The sequence below is a fragment of the Oryzias melastigma genome, linkage group LG5 (genome assembly GCF_002922805.2).
Source record: "Oryzias melastigma strain HK-1 linkage group LG5, ASM292280v2, whole genome shotgun sequence".
In the NCBI taxonomy this organism is placed as follows: domain Eukaryota; kingdom Metazoa; phylum Chordata; class Actinopteri; order Beloniformes; family Adrianichthyidae; genus Oryzias; species Oryzias melastigma.
Genome location: NC_050516.1, coordinates 23404493 through 23419088, shown reverse-complemented (window position 1 = coordinate 23419088; position 14596 = coordinate 23404493). Strand labels below are relative to the sequence as shown.

Below are 14596 nucleotides of genomic sequence, written 5' to 3'. Positions count from 1 at the left end.
TGGCTAGCCATTTCAGCATTTTTAGCTATCAATTTCAGCATTTTAAGCTATTAGCACTGGCATCATCAGCAGCCAAATTCAGCTTACAGCATTCACACTAGCATTATTGCAGGTAACACTATATATCTAGTTCATAATTATGTTTAAAAGTTACGGCTTTAAAGTTTTAAAAATTTAGTTTGAGTATTTAATAAATGTTTTCCCCTTTGTGTGTTTTGGAGTTGGCCCCTTGTGCGATTGACTTTGACACCCTGATCTAGACTATAAAAATTTAGATTTCTTGTATAGTTTTTTAACGTGTAAATTGTGTTCTTTTCTTTCTATTATGCTGTTTACATGTTTTATTTTCTGCAACATTTGGAAAGCAAATGCTAGCAAAATGTATTTGCCGTCAATTGAGATGAAAGTTATCTCAATATATCATTCTTTCCTGTTTTATCAATTGACAAATATGAACCATATATTTTAACATAAAAAATTGCTACTAGTAGGTTTTAATTGGAGGCTGATATTACCCCAATTAAACGCTTATGTTTAATTGTAGCTTTGTGCAGATATCAGATCTATATTTTTGTCATGAATCTTCAGTTGGAACCACCAGTTCTTTAGATTTTAGACAAATGAGAAAAAAACATTTCTTTTTCATAAGAATGTAGAAAAATACCTCACCCCAAATAGATATAAGAATAAGTAAACTTTTTCTATTGTTTTAACCATATCAGGTGTTCTCTAATGATGAACATTTGCAAAACACAATAAACTTATAAAAAGTGTAAGAAAGTAGAAGAGTAGCTGCAAAATTCAAATGAAGAAGTAAAAAAAAGTTGGACGTTCTTAAACAATCTGAAAGATAAGTGTTAAGAGATTCGTGTTAAGAAAGTAAAGTAAAGCTTAAACACAAAGGGATTTTAAATATAGGGATTTATTTTAAATATATTTGAAATGTTGTTTATTTGTTTTTGCATTGATATAAGAAAGAACACAAACTACCTCTTCTTAAATTATTATTTGAAGGATTTCTTCAATTTAAGACAAAAATAATCTCAAAAATATGCGTATATTGATAACTTTTTACAGTATTCTGATTAAAAACAACATTATTTAAGTAAGATTTTTTTTTCCTTTTGTAATATTTAAACAGTTGTGGCCCCTGGACCCTTTTTAGTTCGAGACTAAGCCCACAAACAGTTGATGAAGGGAGATTTCCTTTCTGACCAGCAGAGACGGGATTTCCCCAAGTTTCCCGGTAGATGGTGACTTCTCGCGAGATATTTTTTCCAGGAGAGCGCTGTGACGTCACCACAGGACGTGCGCGTTCACAACAGCCGCGCCGCCTGGCGAAGCGAGATGAAAATAGAGCGAAAAATCCAGCGAAAGCCAGACTGAGCTTCCTTCCAGCGCGTTTTGGAGTTTGAGCGCGGAGCGGACGTTTGTTCCTGCGGCGCCTCGTTTCTGCAGCTTTTCCCGGACTGAGAGCGTGAGGTCGGTCGGTCGGCGCAGAGGGCAGAAGTTTCCGCTGTTGTTTGGTTACTGCGGGGCGGCTGGTGAATCCACAGGAATGTCGCAGAAGGAGAGACCGACTTTCTACCTACAGGAGCTCAACAAAACCGTGTGGGAGGTCCCGGAGCGATACCAGAACCTCTCCCCAGTTGGCTCCGGCGCCTACGGTTCCGTGTGGTGAGTAGCTGTTGCAGGGATCATTCAGCTCGATTGCACAACAGCCCGAACGGCTCTCCGGCACCCACGGAGGCCCTGAAGAGTCTCCTCTCCCGGGGTGTTTACCAGCCTGCAGTTTGCGGGACTTAAAATTAAAACAACTCAGAAATGTTTGGGGTGTTTTTTTAAGTGGAGGTACCGCCTCGTCCTCTCACATTTCGGGTTTATTTAAATGTTTTCCAACTTGTAAGCAGATGTTGAACGCACATTTGAACCCCAGTGTTTTCCAGCTACCAGTGACGTGTCCGTCTTTTTAGATCTACGTCAGATCTGTTTTTAAAAGAAGTCCAAAGCAGCAAAAAGTGACCCGCCTCGACTCGAGCAGCGGCGTATTCCTGCAGCCTCCGCTTCAGCACATCCGCACATTGCATACATTATGCATTTTCCAGTTGGGTGCAGCCTGCAGAGTACCAGAAGATCACGTGGTTTTCGGAAAGTAGGCCCCCCTCGTGCACATTGTGAGCTTTCTACGACGCTGATGACTCCAGAATGATGTCACCCTCTGCCGTTGTTACACGCGCATGACTCACAGTCCCGAGGTTAGGTAATGGCTTCATCTGGAACGCCCTATACTTACAGCGCTGCCTGATGGATGCCATCAAACTTCACACTTCTTCACACCTTACTTGTTTTTAAAGTCAGGTGCACGCGAGGTACTCATGCTTTTATTCTGAAAACAAAGAGGGGCTAAACAGGAAACTGTTAAAGTTAATCAGGGTGTTTATCAAAGAAAAAATGTGACTGTTTATCATGTACAGTATGAAGTTTAATTGATTAATTGGTTTATTTAAACTAATTAAGAAAACAATCTCTTATATTGATTAAAAAATAAATAAAAGACAATGATGCTCTTTTCTAATAAATATACATATTTGGAGTTATACACACAAGTACACATTGAATCCATTAAATATAATGTTGTCAAATAGATTTCGAAGGAGTTTATATAATCACAATAATATATAGTTGCTATAATCCATTTCATAAAATACCTAAAAGTCCCACTGCAACTATAATATTTTTTATTGTAAAAAATAAATCCTAATGTATTTTTTTTTAACTATAACTATGCGTTTTTACCCAAAATCAAAAAGTCTGTTTAACTTTTGGGGACGTATTTTCTGCAGGAACTGGGCGGGACTGTTGGCGTGGAAGTTGGCCTCACTAATTTCCCATCATCCCCTATTGTGGGGGTGTCAAGTACAGGGCGCCAACATCCAAAACACAGTAGGTTGCAGGCTGAACATGATAAGCATTTATTGAAGGCACTAAAACTATATTTTTAAAACTTTAAAACTATCATTTTTAACATAATTATGAATTATAAAAAAGGCAGGATTTTTTTTCCAGAATAAAACAAGTTAAACCTTAAATAACTTTCAATATTTTACTCTCCATAAATGTATAATTTGTCAAAATTATACGAGTTAGAAATGAGCGCAAGATAACATCGGGCCATTAATAACAATAAAATGATGTGGAGGGCTGGATCCGGTCCCCTTATTTAACAAAAGTAGAATGCTTATAAATAAATCTGTAAAATTTATAGCAGATTCTGGGCTTTTCTTCAAAGCGATCGGACATTTTTGCAATCATTTCTCTTCTTTTTTAATGAGTTCTACAATGAGCCTTTCTATAGCCCCAGTTAGAATTTCTGAACATTTTTTTCTTCTGTCTGCTCATCCAAAAGTATGTTTTCAACCCCTGTAGTTTTAAATGAATTCTGAGAAATGCATCTGGAAAACTTCATCACATCCTTTACAGCTGCTGCTGTTTTCAACAGATTGAAGAGCTTCAGTTTGATCACATTTTCTCTTATATTAAAACAATTTCTTACTACCCATTTCCAGGAAAGAAACTTACTATTTCAGTAGTTTTGACTTCTCTTTATCCTTTTGTTGTTCTAATGTTAGGTGTTGTTTGTGTGCAGGCTGAAAAAAGAAGATTTGCTTGGAAGTTGTTCGGCCTGCAGATTAGATAGAGAAGAATATTCAGATTTAGCAGGAGCTAAACAGATTTTTGCACAACAAGCATATCTTTTTATCAAGTGAGTGTAAGCTTTTTAGGTTGTTAAAACCAAGCAGGTCGCCTACCTTATAGACTATATCCTTATTTTAAATGTTGATAATCAGATCTACATTTACTGTAGGAATGATCAGAGTGCACTCCCAACAACAGTCCACAGGTTCCCTCCAAAATAAAAGTCCTTTATTCCAATGGATGCAAATGAGACCAAATACATCTGTGCTTTAAAGACTCGTCTTCGCACGACTTCATCCATCAAAGTTTGACAAGAGGACACAAAGCTGCAGGGATTTGCGGCTAAAACTTCAATCTATGACTGTAGAAACTGTGGTTATTTCTCTGAAGGGAATAAAACTTTAAAGCAGTTGGTACGGCATCTCAAAGCCCACTAATTATAGACGTCTATGTTATAAGTCTTGTCTAATGCACTTGGCTGTAACCTTTAAGAAACGTGCACTGATTGTTCTGAAGAGTATGAGAAGATATGGAATTTTTTACTTATATAAATTGGCTTTCACCTTTCAAAGGAAATCTTAACCTTTTATATCAAAGATCTCTAACTGGTGGGACATTTGCGCCCCCCGTCCTTATATGAAAGTTCAATGTCTACTGAGCAATATCTTCTGCATGTCCACAATTTTAATGATAGTTTTGTATTTGCATTGTAATGTTTCAGCTTTATGTTTAAACCTTTGCATTTGCTACTGTCGTTGGATCTGGTCGTCAGAAAAGTCTTTAGCAATAGTTGCTAACGTCGTTAGCCCCTGTCGTTGATTAGTAGTACATAGACATGAACAAATAATGTTCAATAAACTTGTTCAGTAGACAGACGATGGACCAAAGATATAGACAGTGGACGCAAAAACATATTTTTGGCAGGGGTCGCTATCGTTTATAATTATGATTCACAAGATCCTGGATCGATTCAATTCCAATTTTTTTCGATTCTTCACTTCAATTTTTTGTTTACACATTTGTTTAGAAATGCAGCAATAACCTGCTATGTTTCTGTTCATTTGTATTAATCAATAGTCTCAGCCAGAATCTGTCTTCAGTGGTCTCAAGGTAAATTGAGTTTGAGAACCCTGCTATATATATATATATATATATATATATATATATATATATATAATATACCTGTAACTTGTTTTCATTTTTTTCTCCACAGGCTGGTCAGTCCACTGTGTTCTGTTCCAGCCCTCTCGCTCTCATTTCCTCTCATAAAGTCATAAAACTAATTAAAAACTGGTATTCATAACGTTTTTTTTCCTGCAACTACAATTTCCTTTCAACTGAGTTGGTTGGAAATATGGAAACAGTTTGATTTTTATTTTATCGTTTCCTCTAGTTTTTCGGAATAATCAAGTGTCCGTTAAATTCTGAATTTGATGACTCGACTTTCCAGACACTTCTCAAATAATATGTTGGGATTTTCAAGAACCTGTAAGGGTCACTCATGACATAACCAATCCAAACACCCGTGAAAAAACCCTCATAATTATTTCTTCAGCTTTTTGTCTTTGCGTGTCTTAGTCAGCACACGACTCTTCCCTTTTCTCGGGATGCTGCCTCACAACGCTGCTCCTTTTACAGCCCTGCATTTATGGTCATGTGTTATTGCGCTTCCATTTATCGCAGACTAATTGGGTGATGTATGTTTAGTCTGCACTTGTTTGCTCTGCTGTTTAGCAGCACTAACAGTGGCACAGCCGCTTTGTGCTCTTCTGATTTTGTCGTTTAGCGTCGGTGCGGAGCTGCGTTCGGTTTTCCCTGATGACTGACACGCGCTAAATTTGTTATGTGAACCTGGGATATTATTGGCTGCTGGAGATGATCTTTGATTTACTGGAAGGAGCCCACTGCGCATCCCATAATGTTCTTCTTGTGGATGCATCACGGCACTCAGGGGCTTCCTGTCTGCCATTAGCACTAATGAAATCCAATGTTAAAAGTGGAACAATGTGTTCTCCGTTAGCTTGAAATTTGATACCTTTTTCCAGTCTTTGGGTTGTAATATTGTGCGGAATAACTTTATTGATCCAAGTATGTTTTTGCATTTTTTTCTGTATTTATTCAGTAAGTTTGTATGTTTTTAATTGATTTTTTAAGGAAAGGATTCAAAACTAGGGCTGTGAAAGTTAACGCATTAATGCACAAAGAGAATTAACGCATTAACATTTATTAACACAAATTAATCACACCTCAGAGCTTTTCCTCAGCGCTTCAGCCTTCTATGGTGTGCGTTAAAGCACTTTGTCAGGTATTATTGCACTTTTACCATGGTTGTTTACAAAAGACGTAAATATTTAATAGGTTTTTAGCACTTTAATCTTGTTATTGTCTCGGTTTAGACCGACTATTTGATCCATTGTCACGACATCACGTTGCTGAGCCTCGACTTTCTTGGGGTAAAACTGCAGACATAAAAGTCTTTAGAGTTCTGCTTATCTTACTGTTGATGTGTTTTGAACACGAGTTACTTTTCTGGGTTAACACTTGATAAATTAAAAAAACATTTAAGAGAAAAAAATAAAACATTTTCTCTCTGGCCTGTTTTTGTTCAAAACATTCAGATTAATCTCTTTGATTAATCTGAATATATAATATATTTTTTTTAATCACTTGACAGCACTAATTAAAAATAATTGTTCTAAATGTGTTTTGTGTAATTTCATGTTGGGATTATTTGCAGATTAGTGGTTGCCGAAAAATCTCTGATTAATCGCGATTAATTTTTCCACAGGTATGCGATTAGTCGATTTCCAGTTCTAATAAAAACCCTTCAAATGCTGTGGCTATAACCTGATTTAAATGGAGGCTAATATTTGATACATTCGGTGTTCAAATAATCAATAAATAGGTTTCTCTTTGGTTTTTAATTTTTTTTTCTAAATATCAACATTTTTTTTTTACATTTTTCTTCTCATTGAAATTTAACTTTTCAGTCTATCAATTCATCTTGACCTGAAAAAGCTTTGAAACATTGAAACCTGATGACTTCTGCCACGGTCACAAACACAACCGCCACTCGATTGTTTTGAAAATCATTGGCGTGGTCATGAATGTGGACGACGTCAGTCAGGCAAAGAGGATGACTTTACGATATTGGGCGATTTCTAGGGGCCACAGGGCGATAGCAGATGCACCACCGACCGGCTGCCACTCTGATTGGACGATGTGTCAATGTCTCCGGATGGCAGTCGTCCATAGCATTCCTTTACTACTCACTAGTGCACTATATAGTGTGTTTGCCATTTTGTAGAGCTGTCTGAATCTACGACCCCCAAAACCACGGCCACCTGCATTAGCTGAGAAGCTTGCATTTAGGTCACAGCAGGGTGGGATTTTTGGGATATCGTCGTTGTAGTCTTTAAATACGTTTGCAGACATTTTCCAAAACAGAGTTAGAATGGATTTAACTTTTGCTTTGTGTCCAACAACATTTCCAACTGAACTTTAATTATTAATTCGTTCTGAATTTTGTTGAGTAACGATGGTTAGAACATGCGTATAACATCTATGCAGAAGGAAATCCATTTTTACACAAGTATGATGTCATAACTTGGTGTGAATAAATATAGAGGTCTAATTAAATCTATCCAAAGTGTTTAAGTTTTTGCACATTTCTTTAAAACATTTTTTATTGAAAGATAGTTTTTGTTCTTGCTTTAAAGATCTGATAAATAGTATTGCAGGGAAAATGCAGCATAAAAATCCTACATTTGTTCTATTTTTCTTTTTAATTTAGTGGTGGGATAAAGCTATGGAGTAAGACAAAAAAATACAGTGTGGGAATATTTTTTCTTGACTTTTGTTTTTTCCTTATTTAACATTTTAGTCCAAGGTTTTATCATATTATTTTCAATTTTCTGCTAGTTTTGTAGTGTTTTTTCTAAAATTCTTGAGGTATTATTATATTAAAAGCATGCATCAGTTAAACATGGATAACCCTCATAAATAAATGTACCTTATCTGTAGAAGTAATAAACCTAAAGCTCTCTTTTATGATCAGTGAGTGACGAGGAGCGTTTGAGCAGCATATGCTGTTCCTTTCCCTCATGTATAACGAGGATGTTTTCCTCCATCTGGACTTTGCTTTATGTGAGCGAGCGCTCGGCAGCTTAGCGCTGGAGGAACAGATTGACTTCACACTTGCACGTTGGTGTGCTTTGTTGCTGATATTTGACAGCTGGTTCAGTCTTGTTCTCCGTGCAGCCTCAGACTGCACAGCCTGAACTATCAGGAGCGTTTGCTCTGTGTGGAGACTGCAGGTCTGATTGCTAAAGCACTGAAGTGGTTAATAAGAACTGAAACCAAGAGATCAGCAGTATCTTTGGTTGGTTTACTGACCTCTTGCACAATGTACTTGGATATTTTTTTTTTTCTAGAAAGACTTTATGTTCTCATCTATTTTAATATCTTCTTTTTGTCCGTTTCCATTTCTAGTTCGTCGTACGACGTGAAGACGTGCCTGAAAGTAGCAGTGAAGAAATTATCCAGACCCTTCCAGTCCATCATCCACGCAAAGAGAACGTACAGAGAACTGCGGCTTCTGAAACACATGAAGCACGAAAACGTAAGTTCAACTCGGTAAATTCATGCTTCTGCTTTCTAGATTTTTAGGAAACACTCCAGGTTTTAGGAGCAGGAACTGCAAAAGCAAACAGCTGCTTAATCTTGTTGTCTTTTCCGTTTTTTTTTTTTCTTTTTTTTTTTAAATATCATCACGTCTAAATTTTATTTACTTTATAAATGTGGAACTAAATGCAGATCACAAATAAAGAACAACCAGTTTAAACATCTGCTGTCATAGACATGCCGAGGTTTGCAAAGTTTTAGTAATATTTTTTAATTAAGTTCTTTTTATTTTAAGGTCAAATTTGTAGTAATAGTTAAAGTAATAATTTTGTAAGAGTTTTAATGTTTTTTATTTTTTAGGTAAAGATTTTAGTATTTTTTTAGGTAAAAGTTTTTGTAATTTTTTTGGTTAACGATTTTTCATCTTAAAATGACTAAATTGTATTTTTAGATTAAAGTTTTAGCAATTTAATTATTTAAAAAAACATTTTTGCTGTTTTTCGCAAAAGTTCAAGTAATATTTAAGTTTAAAGTTATGTTTTTTGTAATATTTAAAATATTTAGGTAAAAGTTTAAAAAAATTAGTTAACAGTTTTCATAATTTTTTAGGTAAAAGTTTTAATATCTTTTAGGGAAAGTTCTTAGTATTTTTTTTTATTAGTATTTAGTTCTTAGTAAGTTTTTTTTCATCTTAAGTGTAATTATAAGATGCAAGTTTACATAACTTTTTGATACATTTTTTGCAGTTTTTAAGTTAAATGTTTGAGTATTTTTATTTTTTTATAAAATGTTGTTAATTTGTAATAATACACTTTTAAAAATATGTTTTAAGTAAAATTTTTAGGTTTTTTTGAGGTAGCGTATTTTGTTTTATTTATTTTTTAGGTAAATGTTTTAAGGACGTTTTTAGATGAAAGTTTTATGTAGCACTTGCTGCTTTTATAAGGTCAAAGTTTCGTAAATTCTACATAAAAATGTTGTAATTTGACTTTCCACAATTTTAACTCAAATATTGGTGCTTCCCAGAGAAGTGGAGGTTATTTATTTTATTGTTTTTATATAAATATATAGGTCATTTTTATTTATTTATTTACTTTTTATTCCCTTATAAAATAAGTTTCTCACTGATCAGAACAAACACTTCAATGACCCTGACTCAGAAACGCAGCTTGAGGCTGTAAACTGTGTTTGCGTGCATGCACACATGCATGTACGCATGCACACATGCATGTACGCATGCACACATGCATGTACGCATGCACACATGCATGCGTCTTTTCTGGTGAAGAAAGATCTTCCATCTTCATCAGCCACTGCAGACTCATTCCTCTTTCTGTCCTAGCAGAATTATTGTTGAAAGTAAATGGTTTTAGTTCCTCTCCTGCTTTGTCATTACTTTGTTTTTTCATGTAATTTTATGTTTGTTTGCTTTTGCACGTGCACACACTTGCCCACAGAAAACAAAAACTCAGCTGTTAGTTCCTGTGGGCTGTTCCTGCCTGCATTTGTCACTTTGAGTAATTTCAAAGAAATAATAAGACAGGTTTTGTTTTGTTTTTAAGCTGGGGCGCAGTGCTTTTCTTTGGTGTTTCCTGATACGTGGTGTGTGTTTCTGTGCGTTTCTGCTGGTGTGTATGGGGAGCTAAAGTCCTGTAGTAGTGCTGTTTTCTAGGAGTTTGTTTTGCTTTTAAACAATCTGTTTCTAGAACGAATGGACACGACTACATTATTGTTTTAAGGACAGCGTTGGACCGGTTTTGCTGCCGGTTTGTTAAGAACATTTTATCATCTGTGAGGTGAAGCTGCTTTAAACGCTGAGATGAAGTGAAAAAGAAACACGGGCTGAACTGGAGCACGTGTCAGAGGGTAACACCCTCTGTAAAGGCTGCATGCTTATTATCGTCCAAAACCACATTTGAGATTTATTTATGCTTCATTTTTGCACTATTTGAACTGTCTCCACAAACCCAAACCAGGACTAAAGTCAGATTAGACGCTGCTGATATACATGGGCTTAACAATTGATTTTAACGGCGTTATTAGATGTGGATCGGATATGAGATCGTTGCCTCTCGCTGCATGCAGGAAGTCACTGTGGGGGGAAAAACTAGATTTTGAAATCCTGTTGTCTGCTACTATAAGAAGCTGCAGAACAAGAGTTCTTTCAATATTCATTTTCATTTACTTACACATGTTCTAAGGAATTTACCTGTTTTTTTTTTAGTTGTTCCGTATTTCACGTCAGGGCTCAGGAGCAAACATGAGCTCTCGATGGTTCGTCACAAACACTTTTCTTTTCTGGATCCTGTTTTCTGGGTAATCCCTGTGTCTGCTGTTGGAAAAGATGTGTGGAACTGGCGTGGTGGGATTAGAACTCTGTGCCTTTGTTAAGAAAAAAAACTGGTTTTGCATGCAGCGAGGATTACATGGGATTAAGCAGACTGTTATTGTGATGCTGCATAGAAACGTCAGTTTGATGAAGAGTCCGCTGCGCGAGGCTGCTCTTTTTATCTGATCGCGCGCATGCTTTTGCAGGTCGCCTTTCAGCGGGAAAGCGAGGCACAAAGCGGTGAAGTGTTGGGTTTAAAATGCTGGTGTTTTCACTCTTTTCTGATCTCCTCAGTGATGCGGGGGGGGTTGTGTTTTGCTCATGCTGTTGCCGGGTGACTCCCAGGATTTGGTCTTTTTGGAAAGACTAAGTGATCCAATCAGCTGTTTGTTGTGGCTGTGGCCCAACCAATCAGCTGCAGCTCTGGATGCTGTGTGGGTGGGCTGCTCTGGTGTATTTACTCTGTTTTTTCAATAAAAGTGGGGGCAGAGTTGGCACTCCTTTGCATGTATACACTAATGTACATGAATGCACGTGTGTGCATTAGCGTGTTCTCGCTCTCTTTGTTCTCCTTTCTGCTTTTTTATTTAAATAAAATTCAAAATTTTCACTTTCACTTAATGTTTTAGTTTGTCTTTTTGTCACATTTTATTGCCATTGGATATAAATTGTGTTGCAGGAGGAATTTAATTGTAAAAAAGACTGAAACCAATCACTTGGTTGTTAAAGTTTTTGGATTTTCTAGAGGAAAAGGCAAATGTGAACTGTAGATAATAACTAATAAACAAACAAAAAACAGATTAAAGCTGATATCTAACATTTTGTGCAGATCGCACAAATTTTAAACATTTTAATATCTCTATTTTTCCCTCTCCAATAATTTTTTTATCTACTACAAGGGTGTCAACTCAATCGCACAGGGGGGCCAAAATCCTAAATACAGCGGATAAACGTCTATTGAACACACTAAAACTAAAACTTTAAAATATTATAAATGTAACTTTTTAACATTGCTATAAATAAAAACGGGAAGAATATGATTACAGAAAAAATCAACTTAAACTTTAATTTTCACTGTTTCACTCTCTGTCATAATAGAAATAAGCACAAGATAACATCATAAATGAGATCAAATGATCTGGAGGCCAGATATAGTCACTCGGAGGGCTGGATCTGCAGTATTCCCCCCGTATCCACGGCGTTAGGGACTGGAGGCATCCGCGAATATGCGGAATCTGCGAATACAGAGAACGCCGCCCCACCCCCCGTGGTTGAAGGATATCTGTTACCGGTCCATAAACACTTCTGATCATGCTTTGTAAAACAATAATATAGAGAACAAAATAGTTTTTTTTTTTTTAAATTATTATTATTATTATTCAGAACAAAAGGCTGTAACGCAGCAACAGCACACTTTATGTTGCAGATGAGGAGTGTCCCTCTGTGCCCTAAAATCAGAATGCGCGCTTCCTCCTTCATCAAATAATAAACACCTGCTCCGAATTGTAGATGTCCCCTGCAATTATCTTCTTCAGCACATCAGGATTTTTTTAGCTGCTTCTCAGTCAGCTGATGCCATTTCTCCATGCAGGGACATGGAGAGAGGAGGGGGCGCTCCACCTAGCACCGTCCACGCTCCCCCTCCGCGCTCCGCTGTGTCGAGACGCACCGCAGCATCTCCTTTGGGCACAAAAATTTCATAAAAGTATCTTGAGATATCTGAGTTTTTGTGACAAACCGGAAGAGTCAAGTGACTGAAAAACAAATCGGCAAATACTTGAACCTGCAAATAAACGCAAATATGCGGAGGAACACTATTTTCGAAGCATTCCCAGTGGTCTTTTAATTAAGATTACGCTATTTTAGAAAAAATAAAAATAACACTTCATGTACTAGGACATTGTATCTGCTAGAGGTGGAAATCTTGAGGAACCTCATGATTCGATTACAATTCTGGAGGCAAGGATTTGATTATGAAACCATTATAAATGCATCCCAGACACTAGACAAATTTAACTTGCTTTTCTCCACCAAAGTGCATTTTTAAGTAAAGACAAGATCAGTATACTTGTTTAACTTTTATTGAGAATGTAAAAAATCTGACTAAATCTAAACATTTCTGCTCATGACATTTTATTGGTCTTGTAATCAATGTCATTAGTGCTGCTAGAAACATTAGGCACATAACTGAAGAATGGCAGGGGAAATGAATCGTCTCCTTGGTGTAATGAGTTTTCATGTTTTTAAAGCACAGCCTCTTGGTAAAGTGACTAATCTCTGACTTCACTTTTAGGTGATCGGCCTCCTAGATGTGTTCACACCAGCGACCAGCCTAGATGAGTTCAACGACGTGTAAGTCACTTTTCTCGCCTCCTGCTCTCATGTTTCAGGCTCTCTTTGGTTCGGTGGTTCTGCCTCTAAAGGCTCGGCTGCAGCGGTTAACGTCAGCCCATCTGGGTTTCATGGCGAGCAGCTCTGCAGCCCGCAGCTTCATGCGAGTCCAGCATGTCGAGAGTTTTGCAAAAAGGTAAACGCAGGGTGAACATGCATGCAGCTCATTGCTGCCAGTCTCCATGGTAACAGCCACCTGGCAGTCTCAGGGTGTGCAGCAGCGTGCGCATGCATGTGCACAGAATACTCAAATCGGCGTCCTTGAATTCTCAGCATGGCGTTGCGTCATGGGTGTGCGGCACATTTGTGCCAACGTGAGATGATGGTGCACATGTGCTCGGCGTTGTGGCTGTGGGACACCTCCGGTTCAGGTGAACTGTGCAGAAGCCGCAGAAACTCTGATGACTTCACCAGGTCAGACGAAAGAATGCCTTTTATCATCCGGCTGCTTCTGGTCCTCCTCAGCTGATGAGATGTTTTAAATAAGTATTCATCAAGATAGGATAAGTGCAACAATCACTTCTTTCTGTTTGTGGTTGTGTTATCGCTCCTCTGATCAGTTTTCCTCCCACGCACAGGTGGATCAGTCGCACAAACTGGTTTCTGTGACCGTCTGTCTGGCTCATGTGATGAATCTGGAACATTTTAACGCAAACTAAAGTTGTGAAATCCCTTCAAAATGAGTTAAAGTACTGCCTGAAAATGACAGCGAAAGCAGAAGTTGCACGAGCAGAATGCATGTGATTGGCTGTGTGGTTTGCAGATACTTGGTGACACATCTAATGGGAGCAGACCTCAACAACATTGTGAAGTGTCAGAAGCTGACTGATGACCATGTGCAGTTCCTTATCTACCAGATTCTGAGAGGCTTAAAGGTTGGTGAGCTGCTCACTGAGCACATTTTTTCAACTCAACACCAGCTCCAGGGATTGATCCCTCTGCTTTGCTGGGACTCTGAGTCTGGGAACATGTGTGATGCTAAATATTTTCTGTGGAGATGGGAACACTTCAGAAATCCTTTGTTTTCTTTCTCAACAAGAATTACAGGATGTTTTTAAAAGGCCAGCGTCGACTTAGTTATAAAAGCTCCCAAAAAAGCACATTTTAAGGTATTTTATCACCATCCTTAAAATCCCACTTCATTTTTATCTATTGTAAAATTATTCCCAATGATCTTTAATTATGATTTTGCTGTTTTCAGCCAAATCAGAAAGCCTGTGTTGTTTTTTAAGAAATATTTTCTACAAAGCGGCAAGAGCTCATGACAAGTTCACTTCTGAGTTGTGGGCAGAAGTAAGCCTCCTCTGATGTCCCATCATCCCTTTTTAACCCTCTCTCCCGCTAGCTTACAACCCCAAAATACAACTGTTTTTTTCCATTTCTTGATGCATAATTTCAGCAGCGGCTTTGTTCTGAAAGTGTAGAACAAATCCAAACAGTCATAGATTAAACAGCATCTCTACTGTGGTTGTTTGTTCTGAGTCTTGTTTTGCATCAATGCAGACGTTTGTGTGTAAACATTTTTTCTGCGTTGTAATAGTTCACTAATAACAAATA

General features: G+C 37.4%; 1 protein-coding gene across 2 annotated transcripts in view; it reads left to right on the top strand.

Annotated features, from left to right (window-relative positions):
* The first annotated feature begins 1174 nt into the window (after window positions 1-1174).
* mapk14b (mitogen-activated protein kinase 14b) overlaps window positions 1175-14596 on the top strand; it is a 25810-nt gene continuing 12388 nt past the window's right edge. Inside the window, exons 1-4 of one of the 2 annotated variants that reach the window (XM_024262061.2) lie at window positions 1175-1677; window positions 8188-8317; window positions 12942-13000; window positions 13803-13914. In XM_024262061.2, the coding sequence (XP_024117829.1) occupies window positions 1559-1677; window positions 8188-8317; window positions 12942-13000; window positions 13803-13914 (420 nt within the window). In that variant the 5' untranslated portion in view covers window positions 1175-1558. The remainder of the gene's footprint in view (window positions 1678-8187; window positions 8318-12941; window positions 13001-13802; window positions 13915-14596) is intronic. The other variant, XM_024262060.2, reaches the window with a different exon arrangement.